Genomic DNA, 22,259 nt, shown 5'->3' with positions numbered 1-22,259 from the left:
ACTGAAAACCAAAACTCCCCAAACCTCTCTGAGACCTCCTAGATAGGAGGAGGGGTGGTGGACTCTCCCTTGAGAGAAGTCTTGAAATGCAGCATGCACTGCAGAGAGAGGAGCTGAGAAGCTCAAGGCTTCCCAGAGCTGGACCGGGACAACCAGAAGAATGCAGAGGAGGGCTTCACCCCCCCCCGCTGCTCTGAGACAGAGCACGAGAGCTCTGCAAGGGGGCTTAAATCCCCTGAAGATAGGGACCGTCACGAAGGCTCCTGTACTTCGTGATATGACGTGGTGAAGTGACCTTTGTCCCGGTGAACACAGCCCATGGAAGCTCGTGCTTGGCCCCACAGTTACCCATTAGCAGCTGGAACAAGCACAGTAACTGGGAAATTCACTTCAGAAAAGTTCTTATAAAAACAAGGATGTGGGCACATCCCCAAATGGCCACAAGCCTACCAGAATCTCACACACATCATCACAGTTTAGTGAAGAAAAGGGGTTGGGGATCAGTCTTCCCAGGGCACCACAAGTGCTGGGTCATTCCCATGGCTGGACTTGCTCAGGAGACAGACATGTACTATATACACTTAACCTGCTTAGAAACCTATGTTATATGTGTATTTTGAAGTCCAGGCTGATGCAGAAAGAAAGGCTCAGTGAAAGGGACATCCCTCAATGAAAGGTGCCAAGGAGGAACTCAAGGGTGGACAAGAGTTTTACCTCCAATGAAAGGAAAATGTTGTTTATTAACCAGTGAAGTGCCAGAAATTATTCCTACTGCAGCTGCATAACACTTAAGCATGAAGGAGAAAAATGACTTAAATAAGCCCTTAACTAAGAGAGTGGCAGGAGTGTCTCCTGCAGAGAGGAGATGTTGCCCAGGACAATAAACCTGTGCAGATTCCCCAGGACACTTGAGCAATGAGATTGACTCTATTTACATGTACTTTATGCTGACTGGATGATAACTAAGCCTTCCACTCCATGGGGATGGTGAGCCTAAACCAAGGCCCATGGGACAGGCAATAAGTGCCCAAGCTCCCCTAAGTCTTCTCCATGGCATCCTAGGGAAGGGATTGTGCATTCCCATGTCCTGAGGCAGTGGCACAGACTATGTCCCCTGCAGGGCTGGACAGGCAGGGACAGCCTTGGGCAATCCTGGGGAAAGCTTGTCTGTCTGATGAATGGCAGAGCATGGAGTGCTTGGGAGCCTTTGTCAGCACTTGAATAAGGAATCTGTTTTCCTAGGATATTTCCCGAGTGTATCCAATCGGTGTAGTCCTGAATTGTAAAAACTGCCAACTAATTTGCACAAAACAGTATCAGTTCAACTTAACCAGGATGTGCCGGAGGGAGACAGAGAGCCAAGTATGATTACATCGCTACAAATTCCTGATCGTTTGCTCTCGCAATGCAGAAGGATCAAATAAAATAACAGTATAGTAAAATCACCATCACTTGTTTAATAAGCTATTTTACCTCACTTTTTTCCAGCAATATAAATGAGACAGCTGCTTTGCTTTGTATCTCAGTACTCATCTGGGGTGCATATCTTTGAGCACCTCTATCAATTTCATGTTTCATTGCTGAAATAATAATAGAGACAAGCCAATGGAGCCACTCCAGTATGAGTATACAAAACAGTCACAGCTCTCAAGAAACACAGAAATCAAACAAATTCTTTTTCCAAAAAAAAGTTTATACGCACATACACAAACGTTTTTTTCCTTACTCCCTACTGTGACTCTTCAGAAAAGTTAATGTATTGATTATTTTCACCAGGGACATGCCAATCACGTAATCAATGCATTTAGATATTTCCAGCTATGTCTCATTTCTCCACTGTTTTTTGCAGCTCTTCTGCATTAGACCCAGCTAGAAAATACAATTCTGATGATATTTTGACTATTTGTGATTTATATCTCAAATCCACAATAAAGTCCTTAAATTCTTTTCAAAACAGTTTTCAACTGATAGTAGAACCATTGGTCTGTGTTCTTAGTTAAGAAATTACTACTTTAAGATAGTGTCTCAAATTCTGTATATTTTAGCATCTCCTTTGAGGCTCCTCTTGAATAGCAGAAGTTTAGGCCAATTGATTACTCTGCCACTTTCTCAGGAAGTAATCTTGTTTCCTCCATCTTGTTATGGATTTTTAGCTGTTCAGTAGTGTAATGTGTAGATGTAGAAGTACACTTCTTTTCTTGATAAAAATCCTTCAGCTTCCGGATGACTTAGTATCTGTCCTCATCAGACATGAAAGGTTTATGCGCTATACATAGTACTGTAAATTCACAATAAATTGCAGTAGATGACTGAAGATACTTTGAAATCCAAAGTATAGTTAAGTTCCCCTGGGCTTTCTCAGGGCATCATGGGCACAAGATCTCACTGGAGCAGTCTTCTGTGGGTGCGTAATTAAGAGCACGATGCATGGCTAACCTTAACATCTAAGCCATTAGGAAAGTTTGTGCATATAAGGATTTGGTAGGCTGGGTCTTTCAAATGCTACCTATGATTTTGGAAGTATAATCAAAAATGATGAGCAGTATATCAACAAGATCTAGATTTATAATTTTTATTTTATTACTGCAATTTCTCCCCTAGCAGAAAGACTTTTGTAGATCTGTACATACTGAGATGATAACTGATACAGTTTTATCTTTGATCTAATTCATTGTAATGATTTGTAGGTATTTGTTTCTTAATTTTGCATCTTCTTTCAGATATTTTTTAAGTAGCTAGATAAACATAGTGTTTAAAATTACCCATCGATCAAAAGGTGTTACTGGGTGCTTTCATTCTGACATGACAGCAAAAAAATGCATCTTACTGACACAAAAATTCTTCACTTGTTTATGTGTGCATTTATGTTCTGTCACTATTTCTCCTCTGTTAATCCTGTTTTTTTCATTTGCCTCCTTAATAATCCATTGAATCACTCACCTGGCTTTCAGAAAGTTCCCTGTCTGGATAAACTGAGACAGAAACCATTCACACTTCACACTACTGCCAATAATGAGATTGTTTACAAATTATGCTATGATGTGCAAATCTCATTTGATTATACCTTAACTATTCTGTTTTTCCCTCCCTACCTCACAGATGATGGAAATGCTTAAAACAAGTTAAGGTAGTATGACACAGACTAACGTAAGTGTGAGCATGGCATCCAGGGGACAAGCTGTGAAATGTTTGCGCGCTTCTGCCAAAATACATTGCATGGCTTTCTGCTGTTGTCTTGTGTTTCTGATGTTAGGCAGCATGTTCAGCAACATGTGTTTCATTTATATTCCTAGCTCAGCTTTGAGTTTGTATAGCCTTAATATTCCGCCTTTTTCAGTAGCTTGTGGCAGCTGCTAGTGGCAAATCTGCAAGCTGTGTTTGTCATTCTTGAGTAACCGTCAGAAGTACCTGCTAGGATCAGGACCCCACTGGATATGGTTGTTTAGAAATCTGAGGTAGAAATGTTAAAGCGTGGAATTCAAATGGGTCAGGAACAGAATCGACCTTTCTGTGCTTGCTAGTGGAAAGCAGCAGCTCCCAGTTTGCCTTTTCCAGAAGTCAAGGCTGGTACTAGTGCAGCTGGCTCTGCTACAGCATCTGCGCCTTCGCAATGTGAATGCTTTGTGACGACTCCTCTGTTGTCAAACTCTTGCTTCATGTGACAGATGACACTTTCAGATTACAAATGTTGTTTTCACAGTCTCTGTTAAAAAAAGACTATTTTTGATTCAGGCAAATATTATGTTTTCCTGTGTTTATATACTTCTTTAATCTTAGTGTATGTAAAGCTTGTGAAGGTGAGACCAATCACAGCAGCTTGAAACATACTTAATCCACACAGGTCTTCTGGTGCTGCCCATTGTTGAGAGACAGAATTCAATTATTCCCTACCTGGGTTTCTCTTCTCCCAGGATTGTCACTCATATTTTAAGCATGCTAGTGGGTTTTTTTTGTCATAAGGCTGGTCAATTATTGGCCAGGTTGCCCAGCAAGGTAGTGTCATCTCCATCCTTGGAGATACTCAGAACTTGACTGGACATGACCCTGAGCAACCTGCTCTGGTTGAACCTTCTTTGAGGAGGGAATTGGAATACATGACCTCCAGAAGTCCCTTCCTACTTACAGTTGTCTATGATTCTACAATTTCATGACTGTACAGGTGGGATTAGAGTGAAGCCACTAAAATAACTTAAGTTATGCTGTAAGCCATCATTCGAAACCAGATCACCATATGTCAGTGTGCTGGTCACTGTTCCACTTTTCTGGATAATAAAATGGAGATTATCAATTGCTGGTTATTACTCTCAGTATACCCAGTTCAACCACTTGCAACTGAGCTTACACATGTACGTATTTGTTGTATTTTCTTATTATGCAACAAAAATGCGTGCTAAATAGCATGTGTTGTGTGAGAATAGGATGACTTATCAGAAACATCTCTACTTTTGAATTATTGGAGCTATGCCAGCTGACACTGACAGCTGTCTACATGATGTTTTTATAGTTCTTCTCAAGTTTCCCCATGTAAGATCCCTACCTCTGTTCCTAAGACATTAATGATTAGACTGTCAGAGCTGAGAAAATCCACCTAGCGAGCAAGGTCACCTTCGCTGTTCTCAGTAACAAAGGAAAACGCCAGGCTAACGAGGCTCAGGAAGTCCTAATTAACATCAATGGCAAACTCAAAGCCAGGGGAAAATAGAGCTGGCAAAATAATTCTCTCTAGGGCTAAGATTGTTATTTGAAACCATTGTAAAAGAAGCCTGGAAGCTGTATTTTCAAATATGGTTAGTGCTGGGGATGGGTTGCAAAAAAGAAAGAGAATCAGTGATGGGTTTGTGATTTCCCTGCCTCCTCCTCCTCAGTGAGTTCCTGCTACCAGTCAGAGCCTCTGAGACTCAACCATGGCACCGAGGCAGGAGCACTGTACATCTCTGTTCCCATCTGCCAAAAAGTCACCATGCTCCTGCTTCAGCTTGGCCCCTTCACTCCCCAAGAAAAGTGCCTCTTTGGGAATACTGGAGCCATGGCATATGCAGAGCTAGGCCAACCCACAACCGCACACCTCCTCCTCTTACTACCAGAAGATCCATCTTCCCTCATCCTGCACAGCAAAACAAACAATGGCCAACATTTACCCACAGTTGTTGTGCATAATAGATGTCCCACAGACCGTTTTTTGTAGGAGACATCTCACAGATCTGTCTCTAACACCACTTAAGGATCCTGAACTTGCCTTTGAGTCTTGTAAAATGAGTAAAATGCTCTTGTGAAATGCTCTTCCTAAAGCACTCTGTTAAGCATTTTTGCTCTCATTTTCTTTCCCTAAACTACTCTTAGTCCAAAGTTCAGATTCCCTGAACCGGGCTAATGCCTCTGATTGTCACGTTCCTCTTCTCGGTTCTCTGAGCCCCATCACAGGTTTGATGCAACCAGCTGTCCCTCAGACACCCATATCTGGCAAAGAGCTGCTAAGTCCTGCAAGTTTCAGCCTATTCATTTGTATAATCTGGGTGTTTCATGCTGATCTCCTTACTCAGCCACCTCTGGTTTCTGTGTCAGTCCAGTGCTGCTGGAAGAAGCTTGGTTTCCCCACTGATTTTCTTTTATGGCAAGGATGTCTCCAACTCAGTTATCTTTTTTTTGTAAGTGTGAGGGAGCAGTCCATAAACAAGAGTGTTTTGTTTTCAGTGCCTATATGTGGATAATAGCACCTGCAACAATGTTTTAAATTCCAGAAAGAAATATTCAAATCAGATATGATGAACAAAATTCCCACTGCCTTTTCAGCAGTGGGAGATTAAAACAGAGGAAACAATTCCCTGAGGATACTGTGACCTTCCAGTGTTGTAAAGCCTTAGGAATATATTATTTAACAACACTGGTGCAATTAGCCTACCTTGGGACAAGGAGTGGTCTGCATGACCTCCTGAAGTTCCCTCCTGTGTGTTTTTGTATGATTCTGTTATTTTAAATGATGTTAAAAGCCTCAACCAAAAAATTTAATCACAGTTCTAAATTGCATGCATGTCTAAGTGGCTGCCACCAGGACACAAATTTGCCAGTAAGAGAGGACAGACCTGAAGAACTACTGCAGACTGTTGAATGTGCAAGTCCACTGCACACTGCCCCTGCCTGTTAGCCTAACAACAGGCCAATTTACATACTTAGTTAACTCCAGCAGTGCCCACAGAGCCAGACATTGTGGCCCACTGGATCATGCTCTCATGTGTTCCTCTGTAGACCCTGTTGTCTCATCTGCCTTCTTCTTAGAGCCTTAGAGCATCAATCCTTCATGAAATCCTGTGACAGAGTTACTTCCTCCAGCTACGTCATTATGAGCAAGTGATGGGAATAGTTTTTCTAATGACCTACAGCGCAGTTTTATTTCTCACATGAAGGTTAAATCCTTCAGAAAATTATTCACAGAATGCCATCATTGATCCAAATGGCCTCCTGTAATTTCATTCAACCTTCAGCTACATGGTCTCTGACCATGTCAGATTAGCAGACTGGTTTCTTGTCCTGGTGGCTTCTCTCTGAAGTCCTTCAGTAACAGGAACATGTGCCTTTGGATTTACCATGGCACCCTCTGCACTTCCCAGGCAGGCATCTAGCTCCTCACATTGATGCTGGGTGGCCCTGAATATGTCCGTACAGCTACTGTCTTGCTACTTCATCTGCCCCACAGCAGCATTAAGCAAAAGTCAGTGTGCTCTGAAATAGTCACTGTCTGGCTCACATGCCAGCCTACTGCTGGGTTTCCTCTGTTCCCTATGTTTAGGTATTATCTGCACCACAGAGCTAGCCATGCCCCCATCAGGACATTTCTTGTCTCATGTCCTAATCCCTGGCTGTCCTTAGCTGATAGATACTTATGCTAGCCTCTGTCATCTCCACAAGATCTTCTGTCCTGACATTTCCACTTGACCCATCCCTCGCTCATGCTGCTGTTGCAGTGAGTGAGGAGTGGGAACCATCCATAAAAAAAAGGGTGCACACCACATCTTCCTCTGCCCCCATCTGCTGTTTTCAGCCATGTGCTGATCCTCTCCAGTGTTGCCAACTTTGATCTCAAAGTCAGATTACTCAGGGAGTAAACAAGAGTATATGTGTTTAGCACTGGACTAGTGTGTAGGCACAGCTCTCCTTTCCCTGATGCTCATGTTGCTCACAACCCAAAAGAATGGTGCTTTTTAACTTTCAGCAGAAACATACTCTACTCATTCATTTTTGAAAGTGTGTTCATGACTCAAGCAAGGAGTGCAGTCCCAGGCAGTGTCCCTACCCCATCCAGAACATTAATATGGCTTCAAGGGATGTGAAAGAGCTTTACACAAATGGGGACTTGAGAGAGACATTGGACTGAGCCCAACAAAGCACGTTGTTTCCTGGAAGTGCATATGGAGCCCTAACAAATTCAGCAGGATGATCCATGGACTGAGGTGTGTTCCTATCTAAGTGCTTTTCTGGCTGACAGCCACAGACCAACTTGCTCCTGAAAGCCCATGGGACAGCTGGGAAAGCAAAATCTGCCCAGTGTAATACCAGTGTCTCTCTTACCCAAAGACTATCCAACTTCCCGATGTGTGAAAATTGCAGGGTCTTTATCAGAGACATTGAAAAGCTCAGCAGACCTCAAGCTCTCCTTCCTTCAACAGAGCGCAGTTTTAATCCTTCATTAGGTCTGACCAGCCTTTCTGCATCATCTGTCCCCAAAATGCCAACATTTTCCTACAGCCAACAGCCACTGGACAGACTAGGAAGATCTGAAGCAGGACGAAGATCTTCTTCATAGACAAGAGCAAGGTCCCTCTCCCATACTTACTATGGAGCACAGGTTGGCTGGGCTTGTGGTGGTGTCTGCAACCCCAAAGCCTGCCATACCATGGGGACTCCCGTGTTAGGTGGATGCTGTCAGTCCTATAGGAACCACAGTGCCTGGAAACCAGAGCTGAACTGCTCATCGAACATAGCCAAAGGATCAGAAATTATCCACTGTCTTAAGGGTTGGATTTGCTGTATAATGTTGGCTTCCTTTGTAGTGGCAGCATGTGATATCCCTTCTCTGCATTCAGACCACACAAAGAATTTAACAGGCACAAGCCTAGACAGGCCAGTAGCCTCTCACAACCTGGCAATATATTAACCTGGCAAGTTATTATACATGAGTTGAGCTAGAGCAGTCTGATGCTCTTGCACACATTGCTTTACCCATCTTCCTGATGAACAGCTATTTTGGATTTTCCAGTCATTCAACACACTCATCTGTAAGAACATTTTATTATTTCTTAAGATATATTCCCCTTTTGTAGTCCTACTGACAATCATGATAGCACCATGAGACCTCAAGCACTCATCTTCTTAATGACAGCATTTTCAGCAGAAAATGATCCTCTGAAATTCAGACTACAGACAAAAAAGACTCCATACTGGTGTCCATGGAACCAGCTTTTTTCTTATTACAGATTTCTGTTTCATATCAAAATGTGCACTGAAAAATATACCTCTTGCTGTAGAAAACCATCTTCAACAGACTTGAAGTAGTGTAAAGGGTAATTAACAGGTCAGTCCCATCTCTAACCTCTGTGACGCAATGACAAACATTGCGAAATGCAAGAATATTCCCCTGCTGACAAATCTGATCTGTCATTAATTTTGGTCCTCACTAGAGAGGGAAGTGTGGTTAAAGGCCAGGACAGTATGTACCTTTGCAACTCCATTCATCAGCCAGCAAAAAAAAACAGCAGCAGAGTTTTTTTCATTTTGGTACTGACTTGGGACACGCAGAGCACCACTATCTGGGTGCCAAGGAAGTGCAGAAAAAAGCAATTTCACTGAAATGAAGACATACAGCTATCTTCAGTCTGTTACTGAAGGGGAGGGCAGTCATTCTCCAGGATGTCTGAAGCCAGCTCCGAAGGCAGAGCTCATATAATCTCACAGGTGTTGAGCTCAGATCAGCTTTGAGGGGGAGAAAAATATGCCTCCATCTAGTTCATGCCAGAGGAGATCTCAAGAAGTAAATCAAAGGACACTAGGGACAGATCTTTGGTAAAGGCATATCAAAACTTTGTTTAATTTGTTTGCACTCCTGTTGTAAAGCAGACTCAGCATAGACAATATGATCTACAAATGGAATATGTTACTAAATCAGGACACAGCTTACTGGAAGGATGAGTAATGATTTCATCTAAGGCATTATATCTTCCTATCAATAGCGTATCTCTGTGGGGAGCATGCTCACCTCTAGCTGAAGATCATATAATCCTTCTAGGAAAGACTTCAGGGGCCTGCCTCAAGGACACGGCACACCAAGCCACCCAAAAAACTGTGGGTCAGATAGTTTCTTGTTGAGATCAGATGTGCATAGATATGTACAATCCATGGTATGTGCAATATCCAGCACATAATCCCTTCAGTTTGTAAAACTTGCTTCTGCCCAGATATGTGGGACACTTGGTTAGGACATAGAGAAAGGGGTGATTATCCTGGATACTGACGTGATCATAGGCACTGTGACCTCTGGGTCTGAGACATCCCAGGCACACACTCATGGGATCAGGGTGTGATACGGATTGGACCAAGTGAGCGTGGATCACACAGTGGGTGGTTCTGTGCCTGTACACCTCCATCCTGCTAAACTTTTGGAGCAAATATATAAAATCCTCAAATGCTGCCCAGGCAACTTCTCTGAACAGAGCCAGATTAATGGGTTAATGGTTGGAGTCAATGATCTTAGAGGTCTTTTCAAACCTTAATGATTCTTAATGATTCTGTGATTCTAAGAGTACGGGTATATGGGGGGTTGTACTGGGTTAAATATCAAAATCACAGAATCACAGAATGGATAAGGTTGGAAAGGACCACAGTGGGTCACCTGGTCCAACTTTCCTGTTCAGGCTGTAGCTAAAACTGAGCCCCTTGTCTTATCTTTCATGCCTAGCCCTGTTTGATTGTAGCTGGTAAACCTATTAGCTTCTGCATCCCAGCAGCACACACCCTCAGTGCTGTTTTCAACATTATCACCATCTTCCCTCTTCTCTCCAGGCTGATGCTGTCATTTAATCTTGCTAACATTCCCTCAAGAGCATCCTACAAAATTATCTATTAGTATTTGTTCCCCCAGTAAAGCCCTGATAGCTTCATCCTCAGTTTCCACGACCTTCTCTGTTCTGACCCTCTTGATGCTCACCTTGTCTTCCCTCAAAATGTCACAACTAAGATCGATTCCTTGCTTCAATTTCTTAGCAAACCACAGTGAATCATGTCATCTTCATCATCTTTGTCAAGTTTGTGGTCCAACCTTTCAAAAGTTTCTATAAAACCACCTCTATGGCTTTTCCTGCTTATCTCCTCCTTTCCTCCGAGATGGCTCATTTATGTTTCCTCTTCATAGTGCCTCCTTCTCCCATCTCAGTCCTCCTGCAAAACAAAACCTCCTCCCAGAGTGCCACCAAAGCAAATTTCAAATCATACCAGTTTTCAGGTTTTCCATAGGTTCGAGACGTTTTCAGGAAATCAATCTTTTCTGTGCTGTTTTCAAGTCATCCTTTGACTTCCCACCTGCTACTCCTGCCTCTGGTTTTGAGGTGTTGCCTTCAATGGGACACATGCAGTAGCTCTCTTAGAGTCCTCTGCGGAGATAAAGTATGGGCAGCTGGAGAAGGAATCAATGCCATGATCCTACCCAAGTTAGCCTTGCTTGAATTTACCTCAAAGTAAACCCGTCAGTCTTCTTCTGCCATTTGTTTTTGTAGCAGGGGACCATCCTGAATTCAAAATATGCTTTTTGGGGAGGAGGTGCAGCTGCTGCATGTTTCCTGCCTCCATTCTAAGTTATTAGAAACTGAGAGTATTTTAAATGCCTATAAACGACCTGGCATTACATTAAAATTATACTGAGTTCCCTTTGGAAAGTGAAAAGAAATCCATGAATGAGGTTTGGATAGGGGAAGTGTCTGGGGATGTCTATGTCCAGATTTTACTTTTTTTTCTTTCCCAGGGGAAGAATAAAGGAAAGTGAAACTATGACTATATGATACTGTCTCAGTAGACTCTCTTGAGCAAAGTTTAGCACACTACCCACCATCCAGAGGACATTCATTCACTTCTTCCTTGTGTGTGGTACTTGAGCTGGGTATGAGTCTTAAAAATATTTACCATATCCAAGCAGCTATTTCAGCTCTCTGATTTACAAAAAATTATTTGCCTGACAGCAGCCTCCTCTAAAGTAGTTTGTAATTAATAAATTCATTTTCAGATTCCTTAAAGAGAACATTCATAACAGATTAGAAAGATCAGAGATGCAACAAAGATTTCTAAATAACAAGAATTAGTTGTGATTAAATAGATCATTGTAGAGTGACAAATAGACTTGTCAATTACATATCAAAGTTAATAAACAAGAAAGAAAAAGAGTACTGATGATTTAAGAAAGCATATACAATAGTAATTCATCCAAGTCTGTAACCCAGAGTGCTTTTAGGTGGCTGGCAATTTTGAGTGCCCTGCACTAGACTTAGAAGGTTAAGGTTTTACAGTGTGGATATTTGGGCTTTTTTTTTTTTTTTTTTAAGATGAAGATGCTACAAAAATTGCATCCAAAATTACAGGGTTTGAAAGGGCTAAATCCATTTTGCCAAAGTCACCCATGATGGACATTATATCCTGCAGCAAAGACTGTCAAGTAATTTATATTAGGTTTTCAATTATGTTACAAAATATGCACAAGTCATAACTTAACTGCATTGCTTGTAAATTTTATGTCTAATTAATTATAACTTGTATAAAATATTATGATGCTCCATTCACATGATTAGAATTTAATTAATTTGTAGTTTACATGCCCCTAATAATAAATGTTACTCCAGGATCTTGGTCTAGAGGCTTTTCATCAGCTTTAAAGGGGACTCTGTCACTGACAGTGGTAAAGTTTACTGAGTCCTACAAAAACTCTCTGCTACACATAACCTTTCATGAGCATGTTATATGAAAGACGACGGGCAGTATTTATAGACTGTGTGAGGGAAAGCACAGGTAACACTCAGACTCCCTTGAAAAACCTGTGAACCAGGTAGCAGCTTGCCACTGCTGGCCTGGGGATTCACATTAGTACAGTAAATAGCACTAATGTCACTTCCCAGGTATAAAATTAAACATAAAAATCATCCAAGTTGACTGAGTATACTTCATCCCAGTGATGTGCAGGGTGTGGCAGTTTCCTCTTCCTACCTGTTGGTTTAGGAACTGGTTTTCTAATTAGAGCATCCTGAAGATTTATTCCAGCCTCTTTTCAGGAACAGCAAACTCAGCCAAATATGTTTTTAAACACTCTCTGATAGAAACATATTTAAAAAAAAAAACATTTTGCTCAGAAAAATAAAAAACAGGGACCATATATATGTCCTCTGGCTGATAAACACTGTGCCATTTTAGGATATTACAGTCACATTTCTTGCTAAGGCTAGCATCTGTCTGGAGGAATCCAATTAGGTAACTTGACCATTTACCCAGCTAGTCAGGAATCGTCATTTTCCTATTGTTCCTCATCATCCATGATACTACGAGAAGGTGCAGCAAACTGTTTCCATGATTTGTAGAACATCTCCCCCTCTGCTTTAGCATGGGGCACACACAGGATCACTGTAAGCCATGCTGCTGCGGTTGAGGGACCAGCCTTTTTTCCCTTCTAAACCTGAAGCCACACACACCACTTGAAAAATTAATGACTGACTGGGTGAATGTTGTCTGGGGGGGATTTTGAAGTGAGGTCAGTGCTTATTCACCCTCAGGAGAGGAAAGTAGTTTAGTGGCTGACACAGTGCCTTGGCTTCAGGTTGAGGACAGTGGGGCAGCCATGTCCTGTGCGACCTGAACTTCACTTGCCTGTAGTTCCCCCTCTGGGATTATATGTGCTAGAAGGAACTGGTTGGACATATTGGATAACAGATGGATGTATTCATGGCAGAAGACTTGCAGGGCCCTTACATGCAACCATGTCTGTTGAGGTCCCAAAGTTCCCATGACACAAATTGTTGAAGGATGGTATGTAATTTTGGGGAAACATCCCTGTGGATTTCCATGCCCTCTCCTACATATCCAGAAAAAAGGTATAGGACCTGTGGTCAAACCTCACGCACGAAAGGTAAGAACTTTGTTTTCACACCTGCCTGTTTCTAGGGAATGCCTGTTCCTTGGCTCCTTCAGCCATGGCGGACCTGTCCTTTCACATGCCCTCATACTCCCATCGACCCTGCACTTGTCTCATTACATATTTATACCATCACAGTAATCCCTCTTCATGCTACCCCATCACAGAGCAGGAGCTCCCAGGAGTGTTGGCTCAACACAACATCCTTAGTTCACAAGCCTAGCCCAGGTCACTCTCACTCCCCACACTGTGTCACTTCTTTCTCATGCAGTAGAGATCTCTGTTTAACTGCCACACACAACACACAGATTTCTTTGCCAGAGTTACTAAATATATGAGCTGGTACAACAACCAGTTTCTGCCAAGGCTGCAGGAAAAGAGGCTGTAACTTTCTATCAGAGCCACAAGCTCCATGACAAAACAGGGGGTTCCACATGAGGGAAGCACAGCACATAACCACTTAATAAAAACAACCCAACCCCGCCAGGGAACTGGCAGAATATACAGGCATTGTACTGGGAACAGAAACTCAGCCCTCATGGTCAACACAGCACTATTAGCAAACAGACAGAGCAGTTAATATTTCAAGGTTGTTTTAGCTATATTTGTGTACCTTGATAGGTGACATTTCCAAGACACTATGAGTCTTTGCTGAGTTGGACCTATTATGAATAGTGAACATGCAGCTGAGCTTTGAAAAATCCTTACATCACAGAGAAATAAAGAAGTAAAGTTTGCAGAATCATTTATGCAGAGAAGGTTATTCCCCAAAGTTTTTTATCAGCCTTCCAGTCCCCTTCAACCAGAGACAAATGCCTTGTGCTACCACTACGAAAGGTAGACCTGGAAACCTACCTCTGCCTTCACCAAGGATCAGCTTCCTGCCTTTTCCCAAGTCTATTTTCTCATTTGTTTCTGTTATTGCAGCTAAACATGAGTGGGAGTTTTCTCCTGGGTGATGTTCCCAGCAGGTAAAACTTCCTGTGGGATTTTGTTCTTCAGTGGTTCCCTGGCCACTAGGCTGTCAGCCATAGGGATGCCCATGTGGTGTCTTTCTTGATGGCTCTCCAGCAAGGGGAGCCAAAACCCTGCAGGGCAATCATCACTGTCCCTACTCCCAGGCACCCTACAGATGGCTGTAGGTAAGATGATAGCCAGAGCCAGGCCTGCAAAGGGATAAATGGAAACAGTGAGATAGGAGTTGGACAACAGATTTCATTAGTGTCATGCCTAGAGCTACTGGTGACTCAGGTGGACATGCTGACAGCAGCTGTAAGGGGAGCTGAAAGAGCTCTTGAATGACACCTGTGAATAGGTGTCTCTGAGACCCCTGCAGACAGTTTAAGGTAGGGAAATTCCTGCTGGCCACATAGGGAAAAAACCTGTGGGCTTGGAGCCCTACTGCAAAAGCCACTGAGACCAAACTCTCCTCCCCAGCACTGTCCTTGCCCAGCTCTTCATCACAAGGAGTACAGGGAAAGCCCTGTAATTCTTAAAGCTGCTGTAACCCAGAATGAGACAAATGGAGGGGAAAATGTACTAAACAGTTGTTTCAGCAGCTGATTGTTTTTGGTTTCTTGGCAACTGTGTGAAGAGAAGCTGCTTGAGATCTGGGCTGTCTGGTCAAATCCAGCAGGCATCCCTCTGTGGAGGACAGCTCTCTGCTCATCCACACAGGGAAATGGTAGATGCCCTCCCAGAGCAGGGAGGGTGGCAAACAAGCCCACCAAAGCAGACAAACGAGATTGTCCCCTTGTTCTTCTCTCCACTGAGGGACAAAAGGACAAACTGCTCATCAGACTCCTCACATGTGGTTCCTCCAGACGTGGAAAGCTTATTTGGGATTAGACTGCTTTTTATTTTAAAGAGAATGGAAAGGACAAGGAAATCTTGCACAAACAGCTGCAATCAGTGACGTTCCCAAGTTGCACCCAAAATAGGAACCATGGAAGAGAAGTCAGCCTCTTCTGTGCCTCAGTGTCATGGCCAAGCTGGAGGGGTACCGGGGGACACTCCTGCAGCTCCAATCATCAGCCATTCCAACCCTGCAAATTAAAAATTAGCCTGACGGCTTTGTGCAGTGGGATCCCAGTGTCCTCCTGCACGAGGCTTTCACCTCCTCTCCTGGCAATGCAGGTGGCTCAGTTACAGCACCCTTCACAGGTTGTGATCACTGCTATTGAGTGCATGAAAAGCTGTTTACTTCTGTTTTCCCTGTGATCAGCAGTGTCAGTCTCTCGCAAGTCCCTCGAGTCCGCAGAGAGAAAGGGCTGATTTTGCCAGTTTCAGATCTCTGTGAGTGTCTCAGCTGGAGGAGTTTTCAGCACTGGTGCAGGGTTTATGTGGGTCTTGGTATAGGAGCAGCCATTTCATTGTTTTGGTTTTCAGGGACAGTGTTTAAATCTTTAATTCATGCCTGTTACTGACAGACTGGCCGTGCTTATTGCTAATAGCTTATTTCCATCCATACTAACGCTATCTCATTCAGTCAGATACAAGTATGAGGATGCTGACCTGTAGTTAATCCTACGCGTCCCTGACTGTTAATTTAATGACTATTAAATATTAATGGGAGCAGAGAACGCAAGTCAGATTACCTTTTCAACAGCTTAGTGCCCCTGTCACCAGGCTACAATGTCATCCTTGATCTTGCTTTTTTTATTCTCTTTCTACCAGTTTCATTTACAGGACAAAGAAAGATGCATTTTAGAGAACACTTTGCAGTCAGGCAGCTATTACAAGGATTAGGGCTGTACCAGGATCTCCCAGCTCCTAGGCAGATGCTCAAACCACCATGCTGTTGGATGAAAAACGGGTGTGTTTTTTTGTTCAGACCTAGGAAAGGGCCCTACACCCCAGCTCAGTGGCTATGCTAGAGAAGGGGAGAATGCACACAAACAAAGACACCCACGACCTAGATCCCCGTCCTGATGCTGTGAAAAAAAATAATTAAGTGTTCAAGGAGAGATGTGAAGGGTGTGTGGTTGTTACAGTCCTACCCAGGGCATGGCAGCGCTGGTCATGGATCTACTAGGATCTACCTGTGCATATTTTATTAAACAAACTGTGGTAGGGTGGACCCAGAATCTCTAGTGCAAACCTTAGACACTGCAGTGCCAAGTGCCCTATTGTGTTCCCAGCTTGGTGGTAGGATAACTCTCCTGACTAGTCTGGAGTAGAGAAGTGGATCCTACCTTGTAGAGGAGGGAGCTGAACATCACTCTTCCAATTCCTGTTGAGCATTATCATGTCTTGATTCTCACAGGAAGCATCATCACTTCTGGTTATGCTTCAAAAAAAGAAAGCCATGTCCCCCACATTACCATCCAGAGAATATTTCATTTTCAAGCCTCTTAAATTTTCAGACAGTGGAGAACAGTGGTGGTGGTGTAAAGATCTTTTTCTCTACATCTTTCCATGACTTTTTTTCTCATGGTACTTTCTTTTGATTCAGGCAGTTGTGACTGCATCCGTGTCTAACTGCTGGAGGTATTTGTCTGTGCTTAAATCTGTGTATCTTCATATGATTATATTTTCCTGATTAGAAAGCTAATGAGATAAAGCAGAAATCAATCAAAGTAGCTGGGCTTGAAGTGCATTAATGCTTAATACTACCTTTTACTATTGCAATTATTACTTATTTACTTTTTTAATTGCTATCTGGTTTACTTATCTCTATGAGAGATGTTTCTTAAGAGTATCTTTCTGACTATAGTGTTTTATTTTTACGGAAAAATGCAGGCATTTAGTGAGATGGAAATTACTTCCTTATTATTTAAAATTAATTCAGCCTGTCAAAATGAAGTCATTGCCATGCACAGTGCTTCCTTTTTAATTCAGTCTCAGCCTTTCTAGCAATTGAAATTCTGTGCTGAGATGATGTACATAGCAGGCTTTTTATACATATTAAACCCTACATATTAGGAGGATTAAGGCCACATATACATTTTAGAATAGGGCACATAATTATGAAACAAGTTTTGCAGCAGGGATAAAAGACTGTCAGTTTTTCCATTGGTTTTGTAAACTGCTTTGCTAGCCAGGAATGAAGCTGCAAGAATGCCTGATGGGAATAAAAGGGACTCTGTTGCCTGCTCCTTCAGGACTCTAAATTTTGCTAAATCAGGACAAAAGTAGAGAAAATATTTGCATATAAATAATTGGGATGCCAGTGCTCCCTCCTTTTCTCTTCTTAGGATAAAAAAGAAGAGAATGGAAAGCAGAAAAGAACAGAGGAGATTGAAACTTGTGATGGGTATAGGAAGAGAAAACCTTAATAAATAGGAGAAAATTGCCTGTCACCTGTGGAGGGAGCAATGAAAATAAGGGGGGAAGGGAGAGAAGTTTCTGGCAGCAGCATCCTGCTGTTTGGTTGGGCCCATGGGAGTTTCTTCACAACCAAGAATCAATTAGGATAGGAGGGGAGAGAAGAAAAGGCAGCTTTAAAAGGTCTTCATACTTCCCATTCTGTCCTCTGAGCCACTCTCAGTTCCTGCTGCATTCCCTCCTCATAGCAGCTGAACATGCTTGTGGCAGAGCTTCAGTCCTCTGAGTCAGCCCAGTGTGTGAGGAAACATCCCATTGATTCACCTGCCCTGGGCTGGTGTCCTGGTCACACTCCCTGAAAAAAGGACAGCAGGGAGAGTTTGGAACAGCAGGAGTGATCAAGGAAACCCCTTGCTTGGGAAGGCACCTGAAAAGATTGCCACTCTCATAATAAGAAGATGACCATGGAAATTATTTTTCCATTCACCAACTGAATCAAAAAGTAATTAAAAAATTTCAATGTTTGGGCATACCATAGACGAGACATTCAGTGTTACTCATATCTCCAAGAGGGAGGATGTGGGGAGAAATATACATGGCAGTGTTATCTCAGTCCTTGTGAAGGTGATGGAGCAAATAATCCTGGGAACTATTTCCAAACACAAAGGGCAAGAAGCTGATTGGAAGTATTCATCATGGATTTACAAAGGGGAAATCACACCTGACAAAACCTGAAAACCTTGTACAGTGACGTGACTGCCTCAGTGGTCAAGGGAAAAGAAGTGGACATTGTTTATCTTGATTTTAGCAGGCATTTTGACAGTTTTTGCCACAAGCTGATGAAGTGTGGGCTAAATAACTGGACGGTGAGGTGGACTGAAAAGTGACTGAACTGCCAGGCAAAAAGGACCGTGATCAGTGGTACAAAATCCAGCTGGATGATGAGGCAGATAAAAAACTGGGAGAAGTGTTGATGCACTAAGAGATTGTCCTGCTATCCAGAGGGACCTCAACAAGCTGGAGAAGTGGGAGGACAGGAACCTTGTGAAGTTGGGAAACCACATGTCCCGCCCCTTGGGAGGAACAAACCCAGGCTCAGTAGGGACCTTGTCAGTGTATATAAATACCTGATGGAGTCCAGTAAAGGAGATAGAACCAGACTCTTCTTGGTGGTGCCTAGGGACTGCATAAGACACAACAGACACAAACTGACATGCAGGAAATTTCATTTAAACTTAGGAAAAACCAGTGTGCATGGTCAAGCACTGGAGCAGGCTGCCACAGAGGTGGTAGAGTCTCCATCCTTGGAGATATGGAAAACCTGACTGGACATGGGACTGAGTGGCCTGACCCTCTGAGCAGTGGGGTAGGACCTGGTATCCCAGAGGTACCTGCCAACCTCTATAGTTTTCTGAGTCTGTGACACCAAGACAAGAAAACAGCAGGCAACTGGTAGGTAGAAAATATGAATTTTGGTTTAATGATTTGCAGCAAAAGGTTGGTAAGAAACAAGGGGTTGGACTTGCAAGAGAGATGCAGTGGTGAGCACGGGGATCACCACCATGGCAGGGGAGGTGTTACAGCACACCCTACATATGGCTACATCACAGGGAGTGGGAGGTATCTCCCACTAACACTGTCTTACTAAGAGCTGATGCAAATAGAGGTCTCTAAAACAAAGCCCAGTGGCAGGAACAGCCAGCTTCAAACCCAAGTCTTGGGACAACCCATCCCAAAACAAGCTCCCTTGGCAGTGGGCACCAGTGCGTAATTACACGTTCAACACAATTCTTAGGATGAACAGCTGAGGGAGCTGGGGTTGTTTAGCCTGGAGAAAAGAAGGGTCAGAGGGGACCTTATCTTTCTCTAGAACTATCTGAAAGGAGGTTGTAGCGAGCAAGTATCAAGTGAAAGGATGAGAGGAAATGTTCTCAAGTTGCACCAGAGGAGGTTTAGATTATATATCAGGAAAAAATTCTTCACTAAAAGAGTGGTCAGGCATTGGAACAGGCTGCCCAGGGAAATGGTAGAAACACCATCTCTGAAAGTGTTCAGAAGATGTGTGGACAAGGCACCTAGGGGCATGGTTTGGTGTTGAACATGGTGATGCTGGGTGAATGGTTGGAGTTGATGACCTTGGAGGTCTTTCCCAACCTTAACGATTCTATGATTCTGTGATTCCCTATCCCTGGAATCCAAAACCTCAATAACTGCAGATGTGCTTTAACTTGTGCTACTTTGGTGGATGTTTCTGGTGAAATGGGCACCTAGGAACTCCTAAAATGCCAAAACTGTGTGCATAAGAGACCATGAGAAGAAATCAGAGACTTCTTCTCTCCTGTTCTCAGAGCCTTTTTTGTGCTACCAGCTGTGACATTTCTCCAGCAACACATCCAAGGTGGGAAGCACACCTGGGCTGTTATCTCCCTCTCTTTGTTTTGTTTCAAGTGTTTGCAATTAGCTAAGGATCCTGCCACCAAACTTTTTTGGGACAGCAAGGTGTTGGATTTTGCAGATTTAACACAAATTACTGTGAATCATCAGGAGCATTTTATAGATAAGTTTTCTGAGGTTAAACAGACCGTTTTAATTTAAAGTATTTCATCTGTGCATTGCAAAACAATATAGAAAAAACACCACATTTTTCAGATAAACTAGGAGATTTTAATATTTTTTAATAAAGTCTGGTAACTTCAAAATATTGTTTAATGAAGGAACCTAAACCCGAGAAGTTATTTTCTTTTCTTTTTGAACATTTAATAATGGTTTCTAACATATTCCAATTTTACACTGTTTTGAATTATGTTACAAGTAGCAGTAATTAATTTTCTTAGTAATGCCACCTATTTTGAAATCACCAGTATTGGTGTGAGTGAGCGGGTAACTCCAGGTGCCGCAGTCCCCTCTAGTGGGGAAAATCAGACTGTTCTGATTTTGCAGGACCTGCTGCATTAGCACTGGCTGGATGTAAAAGTTTTGCGTTTCCCCCAAATATCCTGAGGACTCCGAGTCAATTTTGTCTTTTTATGGTTTGTTATTTCTTTATGGTATGTTATTTTTGTTCTGAAAGAGAGAGGGACACTTGTGAACCTACTTGTGAGCAGTAATTCCCTACATGCCCTCCAAATCTTCCTGCTGAATACCAAAAAGTTTTGCTTGAAATACCTTATTTCCACAAAACATTTTGGAAGCTAATTTTTTTCATCAAAAGGAAACTGGGCGATTCATGAAGGACAAGTTCAACAGAGATCACCGTCCAGCTCCTGGCTCAGCAGCTCATCTAAACCCATTTCAAAATCCTTATGCACTGGCATTTTCTGATTCAAAACTATGCCCTTGTAATATTCCCCTGTTCTGTGAGCAAGAAGAAGTGATATTTAGGTTTTAGGAAGCCATTACCATCAATATAATAAAGAATACCCCCTCCCCAAAAATCATTTGCTACAATTCTGTTATGCTGCAGCTGTAAGGGAGAACTGTGTCTGATGCCCCACATCCCTTTTTTATTTTTCTCTTACATAACTGTGGTCATGTTTTTAATTAAGTTAAAATAGGATGTTGCACTGAGCTCCTCAGCAGCTTCTGAATTTTGTGATCTATCCCATCAATTGACTGAAATCAGAGCACTGTCTCTGCTGGTACCGCGTGCACTGAGTGCAAGCGACAGATATTTGCATGAACCAATTTATCTCTTAAAAATATTTCTTCTTGACTGAAGAATAAATTGCCTTTATCCTAATGTGCTAGGTAATGAATTGCATTTAAAATGTGTTTATTTTTAGCAAACAAATGCTAATGGCAGCTTGCTGTTAAAAATAGACAGTACAGTTGGCACAGAAATAAGGGCTGGGGAATTGTTCTTCCCTGATCAGTGGAAGTGCCCTCTGTGTAAGTCACCTGGGGAGAAAACATGATGTTCCTATGGAATTTAGTCCTTCCGACTGGGGAGATAGTGAACAGCAAGTCACGGCTGTCACCTGAGCCCTGCTTTAGAAATAGCCCCTGTAGTCCAGCATCCTCATGGGGCTGTCGTACCTCCTGTGGGGGAAAAGGGTGTAAGATGGACACGGTGCATTTTTCTGTTTTTATCTCCCTGTTGGATGTCAGTGGGTGCAATATGGGGTTTTTATGTGCCTCTGGCTATGCCTGGCTGCAGAGAGCAGGGGAATTTTGGTGGGGAGAGCACCACAGCATCACCAGCTCCCACTCCTCTCTCAGCAGCTGCCTCTTTGGCCAAGGGGCTTTAATCTGGACAGGGTTTTCCTAATGTCTGTGAAATTTCCTTGGCTGCACTTTGAAGTGCATTACTTGTCACATTCCCAGAGAGAATGATTTATTCCCTTCCTTTTGGCAGCAGCTTTTTTCGTACTTAAGAGTGTTATCTCCAGTAAGTCTACTTTCCTCTAGACTAAACAGATCAATTGTCCATGTTTTCTCATACATTAAGAGTTCCAAGGCTTCTGACACTCTTGTTGCTCCACTCTTGTCTTGACCAAGTCGGTCCACTTCTCTCTTACAGTCGAGTGCCAAAAAACCAACCATGAAGCTGAGGCCTTACTGAGCAGCCTGGTTGACTCACTTTGCACATCTTGCAGATAAATTTTCCTGCTTGTTCATAACGGTAGGGCATTTGTCTGTTTTTCACAATGGAAGGGCCCCAGGGACTCGTGGTCAGTTAATGCCTAATTTTTATTTTGTACAACTCCTTCTTCTGCCCATGCATTTATTGCTATTGAATTATATCCTATTTTTTGGACCATTTCTCTAATTCATTTTAAATGTTGAATACCATTTCTGTCCTACAACACACTTGAAGCCCCTCCTGAGTAGCTGTGACCTA

The 22,259-nt window shown here is 42.7% G+C and overlaps 1 protein-coding gene across 5 annotated transcripts in view; it reads left to right on the top strand.

Moving 5' to 3' along the window:
• LHFPL3 (LHFPL tetraspan subfamily member 3) overlaps nucleotides 1–22,259 on the top strand; it is a 255,426-nt gene that overhangs the window by 214,668 nt on the left and 18,499 nt on the right. Inside the window, exons 3-4 of one of the 5 annotated variants that reach the window (XM_027679378.1) lie at nucleotides 3,100–3,147; nucleotides 11,006–11,028. The exons of 1 other annotated variant lie outside the window; for it this stretch is intronic. In XM_027679378.1, the coding sequence (XP_027535179.1) occupies nucleotides 3,100–3,116 (17 nt within the window). In that variant the 3' untranslated portion in view covers nucleotides 3,117–3,147; nucleotides 11,006–11,028. Of the gene's footprint in view, nucleotides 1–3,099; nucleotides 3,148–3,841; nucleotides 3,919–11,005; nucleotides 11,029–22,259 lie in introns of those variants that run through there. 3 more of the 5 variants (XM_027679379.1, XM_027679377.1, XM_027679376.1) reach the window with 3 other exon arrangements.

Source organism: Neopelma chrysocephalum, unplaced genomic scaffold (assembly GCF_003984885.1).
Source record: "Neopelma chrysocephalum unplaced genomic scaffold, ASM398488v2 Primary Assembly neopelma1_45, whole genome shotgun sequence".
NCBI lineage: Eukaryota > Metazoa > Chordata > Aves > Passeriformes > Pipridae > Neopelma > Neopelma chrysocephalum.
The sequence above is the reverse complement of the archived record's forward strand: the minus strand, read 5'-3'. Positions and strand labels throughout refer to the sequence as shown.